At 39.8% G+C, this 22940-nt stretch overlaps 1 protein-coding gene across 2 annotated transcripts in view; it reads left to right on the top strand.

Moving 5' to 3' along the window:
• ATP6AP2 (ATPase H+ transporting accessory protein 2) overlaps positions 1-22448 on the top strand; it is a 44275-nt gene extending 21827 nt beyond the window's left edge. Inside the window, exons 9-10 of one of the 2 annotated variants that reach the window (XM_040266184.1) lie at positions 326-445; positions 21613-22448. In XM_040266184.1, the coding sequence (XP_040122118.1) occupies positions 326-445; positions 21613-21618 (126 nt within the window). In that variant the 3' untranslated portion in view covers positions 21619-22448. Of the gene's footprint in view, positions 1-325; positions 446-17238; positions 17276-21612 lie in introns of those variants that run through there. The other variant, XM_040266183.1, reaches the window with a different exon arrangement.
• The last annotated feature ends 492 nt before the right edge of the window (positions 22449-22940 follow it).

The following is a 22940-nucleotide window of genomic DNA, read 5'->3' as shown; positions in this document are numbered from 1 at the left end:
ATGTTAGGCAGAAAGCAATTAATTAAAATAAATGTTCTGCCAAGATTATCATACCTGTTGCTGATGATTTGCTCTTAAATTAAGTCTAATTTGTTCAGGAACATAAATCACGATGTGGAGATTTGTGTGAGAGGCAGGAGAGTCAGGCTTGTGGCAGGCTATTCCACTGACAGTGAAAGAGAAAACCCAATCACTTCATATCTAACTGGTGGAATATTTCAAGTGTATAAAACATCTGAGAGTCGACATGTGGCAGATACTGCTTGTGGCACAATTCTATCAGGAATAATAGAATTGATTTTCTTTGGCTATGTCTCTTTTGAAGGAATTACACACTGAACATCCATTTTCACTGGTACCAAATAATATGGAACATCATAAACTTAGTTTTCAATGGATGATCAACCCAACAATTTCCAAAACATGCAGTGGCATCAGGCTTCAGGTAGGTTTCTTTCTGGCCTTTCATGACCAAGTGACTATGCAGTAGTTTCCTGGAAAAATAAGAGTTGTCAGAAAAAGGCATTAATTAAGAAGCACTGTGACTGAAATACAGATGAATTCAGTTAACTGATTCACCACTTACTAGATGAACAATCTTGGGCAAATCCCTTAATCCTCTGTGAATCAGAGTTTTTAATCTATGTAATGGGCATGGTAATACTTCAGGTCTGTGAAAATCAACATTCACTGGGATAACACTCTCTAATGTTTGTGTTTAATATAAACTATAGTAATAGTACTAAGTTCAAGGAACTCTGCTTGGATCCATCATTGTACCACTGATAGGTATTGGCTAGTTTCTTGGTTGCAAATAATAGGAACAAACTTTGGTTACTAAGTTATGTCACTTGTCCTACTAGTGACCTTTTACTGGACATAGATCCAGTTCAGGAACGCAGTTCCTATTTGGTTGTCCTTGCTCCTTCAGTCTGGGATGGTTCATTGCCGTGCTTCATGGCTTACAGGATCTTAGTTCCCTGACCAGGGATTGAACCTGGGGCCCTCCGGTGAAAGCACTTGAGTCCTAACCACTTGACAACCAGTTTACTTTTGAAAGAATAATAGTGATTTTATAGACTGTCCCTCAATTGGGGTTGCTTTGATATTTGCTCATGGTGTCAGGAGGCACATGATCTCTGTATATCTTATCTTTGGTGACATTAACTTCTTTAAAATAATCCAAGAAAATTTTCCACAAATAAGAGAAAACTCTACATATTGAAATGGTCTCTACTACTGAAATGGTACCTTGGAAAACTGACATTAATCTACCCATTCTGAGACATATCTTAGTACCATTTTAGACTTTTAAGACAAAAGATCTTTAGGGCTTCCATGCAAAAGGTCAAATTACTGATATGAATAAGAAAATCTGCCTGATACCAGACCTCTCATGTGTAATATACAAACTATTGCAAGGATGGAATAGCATTTTCAAGAAACACAAGGAAAGACCATGCAAGCCCAGAATGTTATATCTAGAATCATGGATATAGAGAACAAGTTTCAATTTTGAACTACTCTTAAAAGACACAAAAATTGACTTGACAAATGAAGACATCTTGAAGAGAAAAACAACATGTATATCAGTCAGTGTGCTCCTGAGAATATATGGGAAGAAATACACACACACATATATATACACAGATTTATTTGAAGGAATTGGTTCATGTGACGGTATAGACCTAGCAGAAGCAGAAGATACTAAGAAGAGGTAGCAAGAACACAAGAACTGTACAAAAAAGGTCTTAATGACCCAGATAACCACGATGGTGTAATCACTCACCTAGAGCCAGACATCTTGGAATGTGAAGTCAAGTGGGCCTTACAAAGCATTACTATGAACAAAGCTAGTGATCAAATTCCAGCTGAGCAATTTCAATCCTAAAAGATGATGCTGTTAAAGTGCTGCACTTAATATGCCAGCAAATTTGGAAAACTCAGCAGTGTGCACAGGACTGGAAAAGGTCAGTTTTCATTCCAATCCCAAAGAAAGGCAATGCCAAAGAATGCTCAAACTACCGTACGGTTGCATTCATTTCACATGCTAGCAGGTAATGCTCAAAATTCTCCAAGCTAGGCTTCAATAGTACGTAAGCCGAGAACATCCAGATGTACAAGCTGGACTCAGAAAAGGCAGAGGAACCAAAGATCAAATTGCTAGCATCCATTGGATCATAGAAAAAAGCAAGGGAATTTCAGAAAAACATCTATTTCTGCTTCATTGACTACGCTAAAGCCTTTGACTGGATCACAACAGAGGAAAATTCTTAAAAGAGATGGGAATACCAGGCTACCTTACCTGCCTCCTAAGAAACCTGTATGCAGGACAAGAAGCAACAGTTGAACTAGACATGGAACAACCAACTGGTTCAAAATTGGAGTACAACAAGGCTGTATACTGTCACCCTGCTTATTAAACTTATATGCAGAGCACATTATGCAAAATGCTGGGCTGGATGAAGCACAAACTGGAATCAAGATTGCCGGGAGAAATATCAATAACCTCAGATACGCAGATGACACCACCCTAATGGCAGAAAGTGAAGGGAACTAAAAAGCCTCTTTATGAAGGTGAAAGAGGAGAGTGAAAAAGCTGGCTTAAAACTCAACATTCAAAAAACTAAGATCATGGCATCCAGTGCCATCACTTCATGGGAAATAGATGGGGAAACAGTGTGGCAGACTTTATTTTCTTGGGCTCCAAAATCATGTGGACAGTGAGTGCAGCCATGAAATTAAAAGACTCTTGCTCCTTGGAAGAAACCTAGACAGCATATTAAAAAGCAGAGACACCACTTTGCCAGCAAAGGTCAGTATACTCAAGGCTATGGTTTATCCAGTAGTCATGTACAGATGTGCGAGCTGGACCATAAAAAAGACTGAGTGAAAAATAATTTATGTTTTTGAACTGTGGTGATGGAGAAGACTCTTGAGAGTCCCTTGGACAGCAAGGAGATCAAACCGGTCAATCCTAAAGGAAATCAACCCTGAATGTTCATTGGAAGGACTGCTGTGAAGCTCCAATACTTTGGTCACCTGATGCGAAGAGTTGATTCACTGGAAAATTGGCTGATGTTGGGAAAGATTGAGGGTAGGTGAAGGGGGCGACAGATGATGAGATGGTTGGATGGCATCATCAACTCAATGGACATGAGTTTGAGCAAACTCAAGGAGGTGGTGAAGGACAGGGAGGCCTGGCCTGCTGCAGTCCATGGGGTCACAAAGAGTTGAACATGACTGAGCTGCTGAACAACAACAAATAATCATATGGGCACAGGCCAGCAGGCTGGAATCTCAAGCCTGTACTGTGAAAACCTGTACAGAGGCAGAATTCCTTCTTACAAGAACACTCTTACTGGACTAAGGGCCCACCCTACTCCAGTAATGACCTAACCAATTACATCTTCAATGACCCTATTTCCAAACAAGGTCACATTGCATGGTACCAGGGGTTCGAACTTCAACATATCTTTTTGGTAGACCAATATCAACCCATAGCATCATAGAAATGTCAGTTCTTCTTGATTAATTAACAAATTTAATCAATCCTAGAAGGCAATGGCACCCCACTCCAGTATTCTTGCCTGGAGAATCCCATGGACGGAGAAGCCTGGAAGGCTGCAGTCCATGGGGTCGCTGAGGGTCGGACACGACTGAAGTGACTTAGTAGTAGTAGTAGTAGTGAGCGACTTCACTTTCACTTTTCACTTTCATGCATTGGAGAAGGAAATGGCAACCCACTCCAGTGTTCTTACCTGGAGAATCCCAGGGACGGGGGAGCCTGGTGGGCTGCCGTCTATGGGGTCACAGAGTCAGACACGACTAAAGGGACTTAGTAGTAGTAGTAGTGAAAATAAAAATGTTTTAACGGAGCTAGACAGGTTGATCGTGACGTTTACATGAAAAACAAAGAACAGTGAAAAGGAAAAGTTACAAGGGTGAATTAGCTTTATCAGATATTAAAACATAAAGTTCCATGATTAAAGCAGTATAGTACTGATGCATCATTAGACAAACCAATGGAATAGAATAAAAAGTCTACAAACAGACGAAGTACATAAAGAAATTTAGTATATGGTAGAAATGGCACCTCAAATCACTGGACAAAGGTAAACTTTTGAATAAACTATACTGAGGCAACAGGATACCCATTTGGTAGATCCCTAATGGCCTAGCATATGCAAGAACAAATGCCAAATGGATGTGAGATCTGAATTTTAAAAAGAAAGAAACCATACAAGTACTGGAAGGAAACAGGGTGAGTTATTTCACAGTCCAAGTGTAGGGAACAGCCTTCCCAACTTGACTCAAAATATAATAAAAGGTTGATAAATATAAAAATATTTTTTTCTAATTTTATGAGGTATATTTTATATATAATATACCTATTTCAAGTGTACAATTCAGTGATGTTTTAGCAAACTTACCAAGCTGTGCGGACATGGCCATCAATCAGTTTAGAACCTTGTTATCATCCCATTAAGATCCCTCATGCACATTTACTGTTGATCCCATTTCATACTCTAACCCCCTGACCCAGGCAAGCACTAACCTACTTTCTGTCTCTATATTATCTGCCTTTTCTAGATATTTTATATAAACGACATCATATAGTATGCAGTCTCTTGTGTCTGGTTTCTTTCACTGGGCGTCAGGTTTTTGAAGTTCATTTATGTTACAGCATGTATACACAGTTCTTTTCTGTTGTTGAGCAGTATCTATATATGGATAGATCACACTTTATTTGTCCACTCACAGTGTGGGGCTGTTGTGAGTAATACTGCTAAAAATACCACAAACGAAGAAAATATTTGCAATATACCTCACAGATAAAAGTACTATTTCTAATATATAAACTCGAAATGTGGGGCGGTGGTGAGGGGAGTCCAAAATTCCCATCTACAAATGAGGCAAAGACATAAATTGACAATACACCAGCAAAGATCTTAAAATGGCCTTATGTGAAAAGATACTCAAATTTACTTGTAATAAGAGTACAAATTAAAACTATACTGAGAGCCAAATCAATCTTAAGAAAAATCAGGCTCCCTGACTCCAGATTATACTACAGACCTATAGTCATCAAAACAGTATGATGGTACAGGCATAGAAATATAGATCAATGAAACATGATACAAAGTCCAGAAATAAATCCATGCCCCTTTGGTCAATTAATCTATGACAAAGGAAGCAAGACCACATAATGGTGGAAAGACAGTTTCTTCAACAAGTGGCACTGGGAAAATTTAACAGCTACATGTTAAAAAATGAAATCAGACCATTCTTTAACACCATACACAAAAATAAGCTCAAGATGGATTAAAGACCTAAATGTGAGACTGGAGACTATAAAATTCCTAGAGGATATACATAGTCAGAACTCTCTGACATAAAGTGCAGCAGTATCCTCTTTGATTTGTTTCCCAGGATAATGTAAACAAAAAGGGACCTAATTAAACTGAAAACCTTTTGCACAACAAAGGAAACCATAAATGAAACCAAAAAACAACCCACAGATTGGGAGAAAATATTTGGAAATGATATGACCAACAAGGGGTAGTCTCCAAAATTTACAAACAGCTCATGAGACTTAATCAAAACAACCTAATCAAAAAATGGGCAGAAGATCTAAATAGACATATCTCCAAACAAGACATACACATGGCCAAGAGGCACATGAAAAGATGTTCAATATTGCTAATTATTAGAGAAATGCAAGTCAAAGTGAGGTATCACCCCACAGCATTCAAAGTGGCTATTATCAAAAACCATAGATAATAAATGCTGAAAGAGGTTATGAAGAGAAGGGAACCTTCCTACACTGTTGGTGGGAATGTAAACTGGTACAGCCACTATGGAGAATAGTATGGGGATTCCTATAAAAACTGAAAACAGAGCTACCAATGACTTTGCAATCCCTCTGCTGGGTATGCTGCTGCTGCTGCTAAGTCGCTTCAGTTGTGTCCCACTCTGTGCGACCCCATAGATGGCAGCCCACCAGGCTCCCCCGTCCCTGGGATTCTCCAGGCAAGAACACTGGAGTGGGTTGCCATTTCCTTCTCCAAGGCATGAAAGTGAAAAGTGAAAGTGAAGTTGCTCAGTCGTGTCCGACTCCTAGTGACCCCATGGACTGCAGCTCACCAGGCTCCTCCGTCCATGGGATTTTCCAGGCAAGAGTACTGGAGTGGGGTGCCATTGCCTTCTCCATCTGCTGAGTATATATCTGGAGAAAAACAGGTTCAAAAGGATGCAATGCACCTCAGTGTTCACTGAAGAACCATTTATTATAGCCAAGACATAAAAGCAACCTGAATGTCCATACACAAAGGAATGGATAAAGAAGATCTGGCATATATATACAATGGAATATTACTCAACTATTAAAAAGAACGAAATAATGCCATTTGCAGCAACATGGATGGACCTAGAGATTGTCATACTGAGTGAAGTAAGTCAGAGAAACAGAAATATCATATGACATCTCTAGAATCTAAAAAGAAATGATACAAATAAACTTATTTTAAAAACACAAAAATTCAAGACATAAAATGAAATTATAGTTACCAGGGAAGGGCTGGGGGAAAGAGACAGTTATGGAGTTTGGGATAGACACGTACACAAACTGCTATATTTAACATGGATAACCAATAAGGACCACAAGAGACTCTGCTCATTGGCATGTGGCAGCCTGGATGGGAGGAGAGTTTGGGGGAGAATGGATATATGTATACATATAGAGGGGTAAATTTGCTGTGCACCTGATAACTTAGGTGACATTCAGTTCAGTTCAGTTGCTCAGTCGTGTCCAACTCTTTGCAACCCCATGAACTGCAGCACGCCAGGCCTCCCTGTCCATCAATAACTGCCGGAGTTTACTCAAACTCATGTCTATTGAGTCGGTGATGCCATCCAACCACATCCTCTGTGGTCCCCTTCTCCTCCTGCCCTCAATCTTTCCCAGCATCAGGGTCTTTTCAAATGAGTCAGCTCTTCTTATCAGGTGGCCAAAGTATTGGAGTTTCAGCTTCAACATCAGTCCTTCCAATGAACACTCAGGACTGATCTTTAGGATGGACTGGTTGGATCTCCTTGCAGTCCAAGGGACTCTCAAGAGTCTTCTCCAACACCACAGTTCAAAAGCATCAATTCTTCAGTGCTCAGCTTTCTTTATAGTCCAACTCTCAAATCCATACATGACTACTGGAAAAACCATAGCCTTGACTAGACAGACCTTTGTTGACAAAGTAATGTCTCTGCTTTTTAATATGCTGTCTTGGTTGGTCATAACTTTTCTTCCAAGGAGTAAGCGTTTTTTAATTTCATGGCTGCAAAGTCACCATCTGTGGTGATTTTGGAACCCAGAAAAATAAAGTCTGACACTGTTTCCCCATCTATTTGCCATGAAGTGATGGGACCGGATGCCATGATCTTCGTTTTCTGAATGTTGAGCTTTAAGCCAACTTTTTCACTCTCCTCTTTCACTTTCATCAAGAGGCTCTTTAGTTCTTCTTCGCTTTCTGCCATAAGGGTGGTGTCATCTGCATATCTGAGGTTATTGATATTTCTCCTGGCAATCTTGATTCCAGCTTGTGCTTCATCCAGCCCAGTGTTTCTCATGATGTACTCTGCATATAAGTTAAATAAGCAGGCTGACAATATACAGCCTTGATGTACTCCTTTTCCTATTTGGAACCAGTCTGTTGTTCCATGTCCAGTTCTAACTGTTGCTTCCTGACCTGCATATAGATTTCTCAAGAGGCAGGTCAGGTGGTCTGGTATTCCCATCTCTTTCAGAATTTTCCAGTTTGTGGTGATCCACACAAAGGCAATAAAGCAGAAATAGATGTTTTTCTGGAACTCTCTTGCTTTTTCGATGATCCAGCAGATGTTGGCAATTTGATCTCTGGTTTTTCTGCCTTTTCTAAAACCAACTTGACCATCTGGGAGTTCACAGTTCACGTATTGCTGAAGCCTAGACTGGAGAATTTTGAGCATTACTTTACTAGCGTGTGAGATGAGTGCAATAGGTGACATAGTGGTAAAGAATCCAATTACCAATGCAGGAGACAAAAGAGGTGTGGGTTCAATCCCTGGTCGGGAATATCCCCTGGCATGGTAAATGGCAATCCACTCCAGTATTCTTGCCTGGGACAGAGGAGCCTGGTGGGCTACAATCCATGGGGTCGCAAAGAGTCAGACATGACCGAACATGCATACACGCACTTGCCTGGAATGCTCTCTGCCACTCCCAATGAAACTACACAACACTGTTAACCGGCTAAACTACAATGCAAAATTAAATATTTAAATTGAAAAGAAACTACACTGAGCACATCAACTAGGATGGCTGCAACAAAAATGACAGAGAATAACAAGGGTCAGTGAGGCCATTGGAACCCTTGTACGCTGCTGGTAGGAATGTAAGACATTGAAGCCCACTGTGGAAAAATAGTCTGGCAGTTTTTCAAAAGACTAAAGATAGAGTTACATATGACCCAGTCATTCCACTCTTAGGGATCTACCCAAGAGAAATGAAAACATACAACCACATAAAACAACCCAATCGAAAAATGGACAGAAAACCTTAACAGACATTTCTCCAAAGAAGATATACAGATGGCCAGCAGGCACATGAAAAGGTGCTTCAACATCACTAATTATTAGAGAAACGTAAATCAAAACTACAGGGAAGGACTACCTCACACCTGTCAGTAATAACAAATGCTAGAGAGGGTGTGAAGAAAAGGGAACCTTCCCACACTGCTGGTGGGAATGCAAACTGGTACAACCATTATGGAAAACAGTGTCGAGATTCCTCAGAAAACTAAAAAAATTATCATATGACCCAGCATTCTCACTCCTGGGCATATACCCAGACAAAACTGTAATTCAAAAAGATACGTGTGAGAAAATATTTGAACAGATTATAATCGAAAACTTCCCTAACATGGGAAAGGAAATAGAAACCCAAGTCTGGGAAGCACAGAGAGTCCCAACAAGAAACACCCAACGCACATATTAAACTAACAAAAACTAAATTGAAAGGGAAAATGTTAAAAGCAGCAAGTGAAAAGCAACAAATAACATACAAGGGAAACTTCATTAACTTATCAGCTGATTTTTCAGCAGAAACTCTGCAGTCCAGAAGAGAGTAGCAGCATACATTTCAAGTGATGAAAGGGAAAAAAACTACAACCAAGATTAGTCTAACCATTGAGGATATCATTCAGATTCAACAGAGAAATCAAAAGTTTTACAGACAAGCCAAAACTAAGAGAATTCAGTATCACAAAATCAGCTTTACAACAAATGCTAAAGGAACTTCTCTAGGCAGGTAATATAAGAAAAAGACTTACAAAAACAAACCCAAAAGAATTAAGAAAATGGTAACAGGAACATACATACTGATAATTACTTTAAATGTAAGTGGATTAAATGCTCCAACCAAATGACACAGGCTGGATGAATGGATACAAAAATAAGACCCCTATATATGCTGTCGACAAGGGACCCATTTCAGACCTAGGAACATATACAGACTGAAAGTGAGGGCATGAAAAAAGATATTCCATGCAAATGAAAATCAAAAGAAAGCTGTAGTAGCAATACTTATATCAGGCAAAACAGACCTCAAAATACTGTTAAAAGAGACAAGGAACGACACCACATAACAATTGTAAACATGCACCCAACATAAGGTAAATGCTAACAGCCATAAAGGGGAATCGACAGTAACACAAAAATAGTGCAGGACTTTAGCATTCCACTTATACCAATGGACAGATAATCAAGAAAGAAAATTAATAAGGAAACACAAGTCTTAAATGACACACTACACCAGATAGACTTAATTGACACATATAAGACATTCCATCTGAAAGCAGCAGAATACACTTTCCTCTCAAGTGCACATGGAACATTCTCCAGGATTGATCACATCTTGGGTCACAAATCAAGACATGGTAAATTTAAGAAAATTGAAATTGTATCAAGTATCTTTTCAGACCACACCACCATGAGATTAGAAATGAATTACAGGGAAAAAAGGTAAAGCGTCTGCCTGCAATGCAGGAGACCCGGGTTCAATTCCTGGGTCGGGAAGATCCCTTGGAGAAGGAAGTGGCAATCTACTCCAGCACTCTTGCCTGGAAAATCCCATGGATGGAGGAGCCTGATAGGCTACAGTCTATGGGGTCGCAAAGAGTCGGACACGACTGAGCGATTTCACTTTCACTTTCACAGGGGAAAAAAACTGTAAAAAACACAAATACATGGAGGCTAAGTAATATGCCACTAAATAACCAAGAGATCATTGAAGAAGTCAAAGAGGAAATAAAAAACACATAGAAACAAATGACAATGAAAACACACAAAATCCATGAGATGTAGTAAAAGCAAATCTAAGAGGGAAGTTTATAGCAATAAAATTCTAAACAACAAAATCTCAAATTAACAACCTCAACTTATACTTAAGACAACTAGAGAAAGAAGTACAAACAAAACCCAAAGTTAGTAGAAGCAAAGAATTCATAAAAATCAAAGCAGAAATAAATGAAATTGAAACATAATATTGGCAAAGATCAACGAAACTAAAAGCTAGTTCTTTGAGAAGACAAAACTGATGAATGTTTAGCCAGACACATTAAGAAAAAACAGGAGAGAACTCAAATCACTAAAATTAGAAAGGCTGAAGGAGAAATTACAAGGGATACTGCAGAAATAGAAAGGATCATTAAGAGTCTGAGTGAGTAAAAGTCACTCAGTCTTGTCCAACTCTTTGCAACCCCATGGACTATACAGTCCATGGAATTCTCCAGGCCAGAATACTGGAGTGGGTAGCCTTTCCCTTCTCCAGGGAATCTTCCCAACCCAGGGATCAAACCCAGGTCTCCCACATTACAGGTGGGTTCACTTACAAGCAACTATGAGGCTTCCCAGATGGCTCAGCGGGTAAAGGACCCGCCTGCCAGTGCAGAAGATGTAGGTTCGATTTCTGGGTTGGGAGGATCCCCTGGAGAAAGAAATTGCAACCCACTCCAGTATTCTTACCTGGAGAATCCCATGGACAGAGGGGCCTGGCAGGCTACACTCTAGGAGATCACAGAGTCAGACATGACTGAGTGACTGAGCAGGCATGCACAAGCAATAACATGTCACTAAAATGGATTAACTAGAAACAAGAGAAGGATGTCTAATTAGTCAACATAGCTTTGGAAGTCCTAGTCACATCACCAGAGAAGAAAAATAAATAAAAGGAATCCAAATTGGAAAAGAAGAAGTAAAACTGTTACTGTTTGCAGATGACATACTACACAGAAAATCCTGAAGATGACACGAGAAAACTACTGCTGCTAATCAACGAATTTAGTAAAGTTGCAGGATACAAAATTAATGCACAGTAATTTCTTGCATTCCTATAGACTAGCAATAAACACTCAGAAAGAGAAATTAAGGAAACAATCTCATTTATCACTGCAACAAAAAGAATAAAATACTTAGGAATAAACCTACCTAAGGAGGCAAAAAAAGGTGCCCTGAGAAGACTATAAGATACCAATGAAAGAAATCAAAGAAGACACAAACAGATGGAGGGAGATACAGTGTTCTTGGATTGGAAGAGTCAATATTGTGAAAATGACAATAATTACTCAAAGCAAGCTACAGATTCAATGCAATCCCTATCAAATTACCAATGGCATTTTTCACAGAATAAGAACAAAAAACTGTACAATTTCTATGGAAACACAAAAGACCTAAAATAGCCACAGCAATCTTGAGAAAGGAAAATAGAACTGGGGGAATCAGGCTTCCTGACTTCAGATTATACTATAAACCTACAGTCATCAAGACAATAGGGTGAAAAGTGAAAGTTGCTCAGTTGTGTCACACTCTTTGTGACCCCATGACTATAGAGTCCATGGAATTCTCCAGGCCAGAATACTAGAGTGGGTAGCCTTTCCCTTCTCCAGGGGCTCTTCCCAACTCAGAGATTGAACTCAGGTCTCCCGCATTGCAGGCGGATTCTTTACCAGCTGAGCCACCAGGGAAGCCCAGAGACAATCGGGTACTGGCACAAAAACAGAAATATAGGTCAATGGGACAGATCAGAAAGCCCAGCGAATAAACCCATGCACCTATGGCCACCTCAACTTTGACAAAGGAGGCAAGAATATATAATGGAGAAAAGACAGCCTCTTCAATAAGTGGTGCTGGGAAAACTGGGCAGCTACATGTAAAAGAATGAAATTAGAACACTTCCTAAAACCATACACCAAAATAAACTCAAAATGGATTAAAGACCTAAATATAAGGCCAGACAGCATAAGACTTTTAAAGGAAAAACAAAGGCAGAACACTTTGGCATACATTGCACCAAGATCTTTTTTGACTCATCCCATAAAATCATGAAAATAAAACCAAAATAAACAAATGGGACCGAATTAAATTTAAAAGCTTTTGCACAGCAAAGAAAACCATCAACAAGATGAAAAGAAGACCCTCAGAATGGGACAAAATATTTGCAAATGAAGCAACTGACAAGGGAATAATCTCTAAAATATACAAACAACTCATGCAGCTCAATATTAAAAAAAAAATCCCAATCAAAAGATGGGTGGTAGCCCTAAATTGGGGCTTCCTAGGTGGCGCTAATGGTAAAGAACCCACCTGCCAATGCAGGAGATAAGAGACACAGGTTTAGTTCCCTGGGTCAGGAGGATCCCCTGAAGGAGGGCATGGCAACCCACTCCAGTGTTCTTGCCTGGCTGACAAACATATGAAAGATGCTTAACATCTTTCAGAGAAATGCAAATGAAAACTATAGTAAGTGGAGAAGGAAATGGTAACCCTCTCCAGTAATTTGCCTGGAAAATTCCATGGACAGAAGAGCCCAGCAGGCTACAGTCCATGGGATCACAAGAATCAGACATGACTAAAACACCACGACCACAGATGAAACCACGAAAAGCAAAAACCTTGGATAATAAGGTTTATTATCCAGTACTATTTACAATAGCTAGGACATGGAAGCAACCTAAATGTCCATGAACAGATGATTAGATAAAGAAGATGTGGTACACACACACACACACACACACACACACACACACACACACACACAGGAATATTACACAGGCATGAAAAGGAACAAAACTGTGCCATTTGTAGAGACTGTATTGCCTTTTAAGTATAAAATGATTCTCCAAGAGAATAAATGAAGAAATAATTTTTCCCCAGAATTTGTCAGCATAAACTTAAAGTCTTAAGAATCTCAGGAATGAGAAAAAAAGTTAACACTAATTCCAAGTTTTCAGTTAGGAAACAAAAGGTGATTTTACAGTCTCCTACGTTTTGTACTCCAATGGACTTACTCAAATGTTCTGGTTATCCTTCAACATTTCTTCTCAAAATTTTCTTCCAAAAATCTAATTGAAACCTTAGCCAATCAAGTATAGTTGGAAACTATACATCTGCTTCCAGGTCACAAGACATTGAGAGTAGGCAGACTTAGGTCACAGTGAAGCATCTCCAACCACAGATTACTGGAAATGAAGGTGAATTTAGGGATGTTCTATTTCACCCTCTTTCCCACAGGGATAGAGATAACCATAGCACTGACAGATGACCTTCAGGACTGATTGGTTGGCCAAGTGATTTTGATACATACTTATTCAGCTTAAATGGCAAATGTCTTCACACCTATTTGTAAAGAAACATTTTTCATTCAGTATCTTTCAAAATGTAACATGCACACATACACACAAAACCAATACCACCTATACCTCATTAAAGAAGTACAAATCCCAAGTATTTCTTTAGAAGGGGAACTACCCATTGCAGGCCTTCTTCTGTCTACGGATTACAGAAGTTTGCCACCTACTGATCTTTCACTGAAGCACCTTGTCCTCCATGAAATGGGGACTGCTAATAGAGTGTATGGAGCGACATACGCTGACATGCGCTGTTAACACTCTGCAAGCATTTCCCAATGAAACGTAAAGCTCTTTAAAAAATAAAATTTCAGTGACTTACTACCTCACACCAGCAGAATGGTCATCATCAAAACCTGTACAAACAATAAATGCTTCAGAGAATATGGAAAAAGAGAACCTTCTTGGACTGTTGGTGAGACTGTAAATCTGTACAATCACTAAAGAGAATAGTACAGAGGTTCCTCAAAAAACTAAAACTAGAACTACCATGTGACCCAACCATCCCACTCTTGGGCATTTATCCAGGAAAAAACCCATAATTTCAAAAAAAAACATGAACCCCAATATTCACTGCAGCACTATTTCCAATAGCTAGGACATGGAAGCAACCTAAATGTCCATGAACAGATGAATGGATAAAGAAGATGTAGTATGTGTATGTATATAGATAGATAGATAGATAGATAGATAGATCAGTATATATATATATATCTGATATATATATCAGTTCAGTTCAGTCGCTCAGTCGTATCCGACTCTTTGCGACCCCATGAATTGCAGCACGCCAGGCCTCCCTGTCCATCACCAACGCCCGGAGTTCACCCAGACTCACGTCCATCGAGTCCGTGATGCCATCCAGCCATCTCATTCTCTGTCATCCCCTTCTCCTCCTGCCCCCAATCCCTCCCAGCATCAGAGTCTTTTCCAATGAGTCAACTCTTCGCACGAGGTGGCTAAAGTACTGGAGTTTCACCTTTAGCATCATTTCTTCCAAAGAAATCCCAGGGCTGATCTCCTTCAGAATGGACTGGTTGGATCTCCTTGCAGTCCAAGGGACTCTCAAGAGTCTTCTCCAACACCACAGTTCAAAAGCATCAATTCTTTGGCGCTCAGCCTTCTTCACAGTCCAACTCTCACATCCATAGATGACCACTGGAAAAACCATAGCCTTGACTAGACGGACCTTAGTCGGTAAAGTAATGTCTCTGCTTTTGAATATACTATCTAGGTTGGTCATAACTTTTCTTCCAAGGATCAAGCATCTTTTAATTTCATGGCTGCAGTCACCATCTGCAGTGATTTTGGAGCCCCCAAAAATAAAGTCTGACACTGTTTCCACTGTTTCCCCATCTATCTATATCTACACACACACACACAGAAACACACACACAATGGAATAATACTCACTCATAAAAAGGAACAAAATTGTGCCATTTGTAGAGACTGTGGAAGGACCTAGAGTCTGTCATACAGAGTGAAGGCAAAAAGAGAAAAACAATTATTGTGTATTAATATATGCATATATAAGAAACATGTATTTCTGCTTTATTGACTATGCCAAAGCCTTTGATTGTGTGGATCACAATAAAGTGTGGAAAATTCTGAAAGAGATGAGAATACCAGACCGCCTGACCTGCCTCTTGAGAAATCTGCATGCAGGTCAGGAAGCAACAGTTAGAACTAGACATGGAAAAACAGACTGGTTCCAAATTGGGAAAGGAGTACGTCAAGGCTGTATATTGTCACCCTGCTTATTTAAATTATATGCAGAGTACATCATGAGAAACACTGGGCTGGAGGAAGCACAAGCTGGAATCAAGATTGCCAGGAGAAATATCAATAACCTCAGATATGCAGATGACACCATCCTTATGGCAGAAAGCGAAGAACTAAAGAGCCTCTTGATGAAAGTGAAAGAGGAGAGTGAAAAAGTTGGCTTAAAGCTCAACATTCAGAAAACTAAGATCATGGCACCTGGTGCCATCACTTCATGGCAAATAGATGGGGAAACAGTGAAAACAGTAGCTGACTTTATTTTTCTGGGCTCCAAAATCACTGCGGATGGTGATTGCAGCCATGAAATTAAAAGACGCTTGCTCCTTGGAAGGAACATTATGACCAACCATACATTTCCTTCTCCAGGGGATCTTCCCGACCCAGGGATCGAACCCGGGTCTCCTGCATTCCAGGCAGATGCTTTAACTTCTGAGCTACCAGGGAAGCACATGACCAACCTAGATAGCATATTCAAAAGCAGAGACATTACTTTGCCAACAAGGGTCCATCTAGTCAAGGTTATGGTTTTTCCAGTGGTCATGTATGGATGTGAGAGTTGGACTATAAAGAAAGCTGAGCGCAGAAGAATTGATGCTTTTGAACTGTGGTGGTGGAGAAGACTCTTGAGAGTCCCTTGGACTGCAAGGAGATCCAACCAGTCCATCCTAAAGGAGATCAGTCCTGAGTGTTCTTTGGAGGTACTGATGTTGAAGCTGAAACTCCAATAGTTTGGCCACCTGATGGGAACAGCTGACTCATTTGAAAAAACCCTGATGCTGGGAAAGATTGAGGGCAGGAGGAGAAGAGGACAACAGAGGATGAGATAGTCGGATGGCATCACCGACTCAGTGGACATGGGTTTGGGTGGACTCTGGGAGTTGGTGATGGACAGGGAGGCCTGGCATGCTGTGGTTCATGGGGTCACAAAGAGTCAGACACGATTGAGCGACTGAACTGAATGCATATATGTGGAATCTGTGTACATGGTACAAATGAACCTATTTGCAAAGCAAAAATAGAGTCACAGGCAAAGAGAACAAATGTATGGACACTAAGGGGGAAGGGATAAATTGGGAGACTAGGATTGACACATATATGCTACTATGTATAAAATAAATATCTAATGAGAACGTACTGTCCAGCACAGGGGGAAAGGAAGGTACAATCTATTTGCAGAACATACATTGTTGTTTAGTCGCTAAGTCACAGCCAACTCTTTTGCCACCCCACAGACTGCAGCCCACCAGGATCTTCTGTTCATGGGATTTCCCACGCAAGAATACTGGAGTGGGTTTGCATTTCCTTCTCCAGGGGATCTTCCTGATCCAGGGATCAAACCCAGATCTCCTGCATTGACAGTCAGGTTCTTTACCACTGAGCCACCGGGGAAGCCCAAGACATATCAGGTTTAAAAATGTAGCATTTATAAGGTGCAAACAAATACTGTATGATTCCACTTAAAAGAGGTACTTAGAATAGTCAAATTGGTAAGAGTGAAAGTACATTGGTAGTTATCAGGGGCCTGGGGGTGGGGAGTTGGTTTAATGGGGACAGACTTTCAGTCTAGTAAGGTCAAAAACTTTGGAGATGGGGTGATGCTGAGAGTTGCACAATGTGAATGTATTTATTGCCACTGAACTGTACAATTAAATGTGATTAAAATAGAATGTTTTATATTATGTGATGACTTTTACCATAACAAAAAAAAACATTAAAAAAGATACATGGACCTCTATGTTCACAGAAGCACTAAGCGTGGAAACCTGAATGCCCATTGACAGAGGAATGGATAAAAAGAAGATGTGGTGCATATATACAATGGAATATTACTCGGCCATAAAAATGAATGAAATGATGCCATTTACAGCAACATGAACTGACGTAGAGATTGTCATACTGAGTGAAGTGAGAAAAAAACACCGTATTATGTAACTTGTATGTGGACTCTAAAATGTGGCACAAACAAACTCATCTACAAACGGAAACAGACTCACAGACATAGGCTTGTAGTTGCCAAAGGGCAGGGGAGTGACACAGGGAAAGACTGGAAGTTTGGGACTACAGATGTAAACTATTACATATAGGATGAATAGGGAACAAGGTCCTTTGTGTAGCACAAGGACCTGACTCAATATTCTGTGACAACCCATAATGGAAAAGAGTTTTTAAAAAGAATGTCTATATGTGTATAACTGAGTCACTCTGCTATATAGTGGAGATTGGCACAACATTGTAAACGAAGTATACATACTGACATTTAAAATTTTTCAAAAATAAAAAAATGAAAAATGTAAAAAGCCTTGTACACAAATGTTCACAGCAGCACTATTCACGATAACCAAAAACTGGAAACAACCCAAATATCCATCAGCTGATGAACAGATGAACAGATTGTGGTCTATCCCCATAGTATATGAGTGTTCCACCATAAAAAGGAATGACCTACTGACACACACCACATGGACAAACCTTGAAAACATAATGGTAAGTGAAAGAAGCCAGACCAAAATGCCACATATATGAGATGTCCAGAACAGGCACCTCCTTAGACTCAGGTAGGCATTGAGAGGTTGCCAGGGGCTCTGGGGAGGGGACACAGGAAGAACTATTAATGGATATGGAGTTTCTTTTTGGTGTAATGAAAATGTTCTAGGATTGATTACCGTGATGCTGGCACAATCTATGCATATACTAAAAACCACTGTACATTTTAAATGGGTGCACTGTATTATATGTGAATTATACCACAATACAGCCATTTATACTCTGTTGACAAGGCTGTGGGGGTAACACACAGTCTTAAACATTGTGAGAATGCACAATGGAAGGTGAATTGTCAGTATCTAACAAAACTAGATTGTATTAATATGTAGCCTTTGACCCAGAAATATCATTTTTAGTGCCCTCCTCTTAAAACACACCAGTAACAAGAAAATACACAGGCATAAGGATACTCAGCATTACTCATGCTTACAAAATAGTAGAAACTACTCAAGTGTGACAATCAAGGCTATTGGCTAAATAAATGATGATACACCCACAATACGGAGTACTATGTCGCTGTAGGAAGAGAATGTGGATGATCTCTATGAGGTGGTGTGGGGTGGTTTCCAGGGCCTACTTATTTATATACACAAAAATATGTAAATCATCCATTCCCATTTGTTTAACAAAGGGGAAAGAAGTAAATATGCATATCTCTCCATACTTTTGCAAAAGGAAACAGGAAGGATAAACCAGAAAACAATTCACCTATAAGTTCAGGGGTGGATGTGAACAATCTGGAATAAATCAAAAGGAAGCTGGCCCTTGCAGGGTATATCTTTGTGTATAGTTTAATGGTGAAAGGTCAGAAGAGGGAGCTTCTAGGGGCTCTCAGTGTCCATACATGGGCCAATTGGGGCATCAAATAAAGGTGACAGTAAAGGATTATTTCAAGGGATTAGATCTGGTAGACAGAGTGCCTGAAGCATGATGGACAGAAGCTCGTAACATGTACAAGAGGTGGTGACCAAAATCATCCCCAAGAAAAAAGAAATGTAAGAAAGTAAAGTGGTTGGTCTGAGGAGGCCTTGCAGGCAGCTGGGAAAAGAAGAGAAGCAAAAAGCAAAGATGAAAGGTATACCCAACTGATAGAGTTCCTGAGAATAGCGAGGAGAAGAAAACACTCCTGAGCGAACAGTGCGAAGGAATAGAGGAAAACTATAGAATGGCAAAGACTAGAGAGTCCTTCAAAAAAACTTGAGATGCAAAGGGAACATTTAATGCAAAAATGGGCACAATAAAGGACAGAAACCACAAGGACCTAACAGAAGCAAAAGAAATTAAGAAGAGGTGGTAAGAATACACATAAGAACTACACAAGAAAGGTCTTCATGACGCGGATAACCACAATTGTGTGGTCACTCACCTAGAGCCAGATATCCTGGAGTGTGAAGTCAAATGGGCCTTAGGTAGCATCACTATGAAAAGGCTACTGGAGGCAATGGAATTCAAGCCGAGCCATTTCAAATCCGAAAAGATGATGCTGTTGAAGTGCTGCGTTCACTATGTCAGCAAATTTGGAAAACTCAGCAGTGGCTACAGGACTGGAAAAGGTTAATTTTCATTCTAATCTCAGAGAAAGGTAATGCCAAAGAATGTGCAAACTACTGTACAATGCAACCATTTAACATGCTAGCAAGGTAATGCTTAAAATTCTTCAAGCTAGGCTTCAACAATACACAAACCAAGAACTTGCAGATGTACAAGCTGGATTTAGAAGAGGCAGAGGAACCAGAGATCATCAAATTGCCAACATCTGTTGGATCACAGAAAAAGTAACACAATTCCAAAAACAACTACTTCTGCTTCACTGACTACACTAAAGCCTTTGTGTGGATCACAACAAACTGTGGAAAATTCTTAGAGATGGGAATACCAGACCACCTTACCTGTCTCCTGAGAAATTTATATGCAGGACAAGAAGTAACAGTTATAATCAGACATGGGACAACAGACTGGTTCAAAATTCAGAAAGGAGTATGTCAAGGCTGAATATTGTGACCCTGCTTACTTAACATCTATGCAGAATACATTATGTGAAATGGGCTGGATGACTCACAAGATGGAATCAAGATTGCTGGGAGAAATATCAACAACCTCAGATATGCAGATGATACCACTCTAATGGCAGACAGTGAAGAGGAACTAAAAAGCCTCTTGATGAGAATGAAAGCAGAGAGTAAAAAAGCTGGCTTAAAATTCAACATTCAAAAAACAAAGATCAGGGCACCCGGCCCCATCATTTCATGGCAAGTAGATCGGGAAAAAGTGGAAACAGTGACACATTTTCTTTTCTTGGGCTCCAAAATCACTGCTGATGGTGACTGCAGCCATGAAATTAAAAGACTCTTGCTCCTTGGAAGAAAAGGTATGGGAAACCTAGACAGCATATTTAAAAAAGAGACATCACTTTGCCAACAAAGGTCTGTATAGTCAAAGCTATGGTTTTTCCAGTAGTCATGTACGGATGTGAGAGCTGGACCATAAAGAAGGCTAAGTGCTGAAGAATTGATGCTTTCAAACTGTGGTGCTGGAAAAGACTCTTGAGAGTCCCTTGGATAGAAAGGAGATCAAACCAGCCTATCCAAAAAGAAATCAACCCTGAATACTTATTGGAAGGACTGATGCTGAAGATCCAATACTTTGGCCACCTGATGTGAATAGTCAACTCATTGGAAAAGACCCTCATGCTAGGAAAGATTGAGGGCAAGAGGAGAAGGGGGCAATAGAGGATGAGATGGTTGGATGGCATCACCGATTCAGTGTACATGAGTACAGCTCAAGGACCTCCCTGAGATTCACCTCTAGGCTGTATTCTCAGGATCTGGAAAAAATTTGACCCTGAAAATCTTAGAAAGCAAAGGCTCACATTCTTTTTGCAACAAAACTTGGAACCGGTACAAATTGAGGAAATATGAAAAATGGCCTCTGAATGGGACACTAAATTAAAACACAATCCTCCAACTTGATCTCTTTTGCTGTTCCTCATGCTCAAACCTTATGGCACTTAGTCTGACTCGGACTCATGCCACATACGTCTTTCTGTTGCCACCTTATCCCCTCAACTCCCTCTGGCTCTCCCTCTCTGTCAAATTTCCGAGCCCAGGACTTTCTCCTATAATCAAAAGCCTGGGAAAACTCTCCTAACATTCTAAAGAATCCCCTTCTCATTCCTCCTACCTCTTGGGGGGAGCGTTGGGGGGAGGGAGAAGAAAATGGGAAAGGAACCAAGCTTCCCCTCTTTCTGCAAGTTCCCTTACTCCTCCAAATTCTTCTGATGAAACTAAGATCCCACCTCCCCAGAGGAACAATCGCTACTGCGACAACATCAGTCAGTCTGCCCCTGTCATCAGAGCCAATTTGAGCACTCTCTAATTTAAATGTTATCTATGAAACTATGACTACAAAAAAGAGAGATGACATTTTTGACATTGGATGGCCATGATATTCTTTAGACCCTGAAAAAAAAAAACTGTTTAAAATGAAATCTTTTTGAAATAGCAAAACTGGTTCTTTTTGCTACTGCAATTAGGAAAAAGCTGGTTTGTTAAAATCTCTCTTTTTCTTTTTTTAGCTCTGACCCAGCCTGAGAAAACAGAAACATACCTAGGAAAAAGCCTGAAGTTAACTCTTACCATGCCCTGAAACATACACCCCACTCTGCCTGAGACTCCAGCCATGAGCAAGTTAGCAAGACTTCAAGCCAAGGGTAAAAAGGGGCAAAGAGACATGTTAAATCTCAAGCGGGAAACTGTGAGATCTCTGTCCAGATTTATGTATGTCTCAGTGTGTGTCTGTGTCTTTGGATAATATTGCTGAGGTTATTCTGTCAATGGGCTCTATTTAATATGCCTAAAGAAAAGTAAGCACTTAAAAATCATACAATTCTTAAGTCAAGAAAAAAATCAAACTGAATGAATTTCAGGTTCATGTGAACTGGAAAATATTCACTATTAAGTTAATACCTGGTATTAATGTTTATTTGTTAATCTAATGAACATAGACATTGTGAAGGTACTTTTAAGAAAATGCAAATGACCTAAGAGTTTTGGGTGATTTATGTTTACCAATCTACGGAATGCTTATATAAAGGATAGTCCATGCTGAAGGAAAGTAGGATATATGATTTCAGTAAAAAGGTATAAGAAATGAAATTACATTCTATTAAGGGAAAAGGAAGTTAAGTCTAAACTTACAGGTGCCTGTTCCCTGACTGAGCAAGTGATGTATTTACAGAAAGCGTAAAAAATGTCTGTGGGACATGGACCCCGAGAAGAGAGCTTTGTGCATGGTACAAGTTTCTTAAGATGTTAAACAGCATTTGAAATCTTACTGTTACTTTGGCTAAGTGAATAACTATTGTTTCACAGTGAAAATAAGCTGGTACCAAACTGGAATTTGGTTTTCTCTCCCTGTTAAAAGAATAAACTTTTCTTGGAATATGGCTTGTAATAACAGATTATGTAAATTTCTTCATCTTTAAGTGATTTTTATTTGCTTTCAAAACTTACTGTTACTTTGGTAAAATGAGTATTATTTCACTATGATCTATGAAGACTGTGACACACATAGACAAAGCTCATTCTGCTCCTACAAAAATTAACCCCTCATCTTCTCCTAAATCAGGGAATTTAAAATGGATAAAGAATGGCTGTAAATCAAACAGTCAGGGCTATGGGAAATCCAAGACGGCCGTTTGGCTTTTCCTGGCTCCCTGACAAACCTCACTTTCATTTGATGCAATAAAGCCTTTCCTGGCGGCAGATTTGATGCTCTTACAATGAAAAAAAAAAGTTTAAAATGTTTCTTCCACTTGGATATATGTTCTACCATCTCCAGTGATCAAGGCACTCACTTCACAGGACAAATCAAGCAAGCATTAACAAAAACTTCACAAACTTC

The sequence above is a fragment of the Oryx dammah genome, unplaced genomic scaffold (assembly GCF_014754425.2).
Source record: "Oryx dammah isolate SB20612 unplaced genomic scaffold, SCBI_Odam_1.1 HiC_scaffold_23, whole genome shotgun sequence".
Taxonomy (NCBI): Eukaryota; Metazoa; Chordata; class Mammalia; order Artiodactyla; family Bovidae; genus Oryx; species Oryx dammah.
The sequence above is the reverse complement of the archived record's forward strand: the minus strand, read 5'-3'. Positions and strand labels throughout refer to the sequence as shown.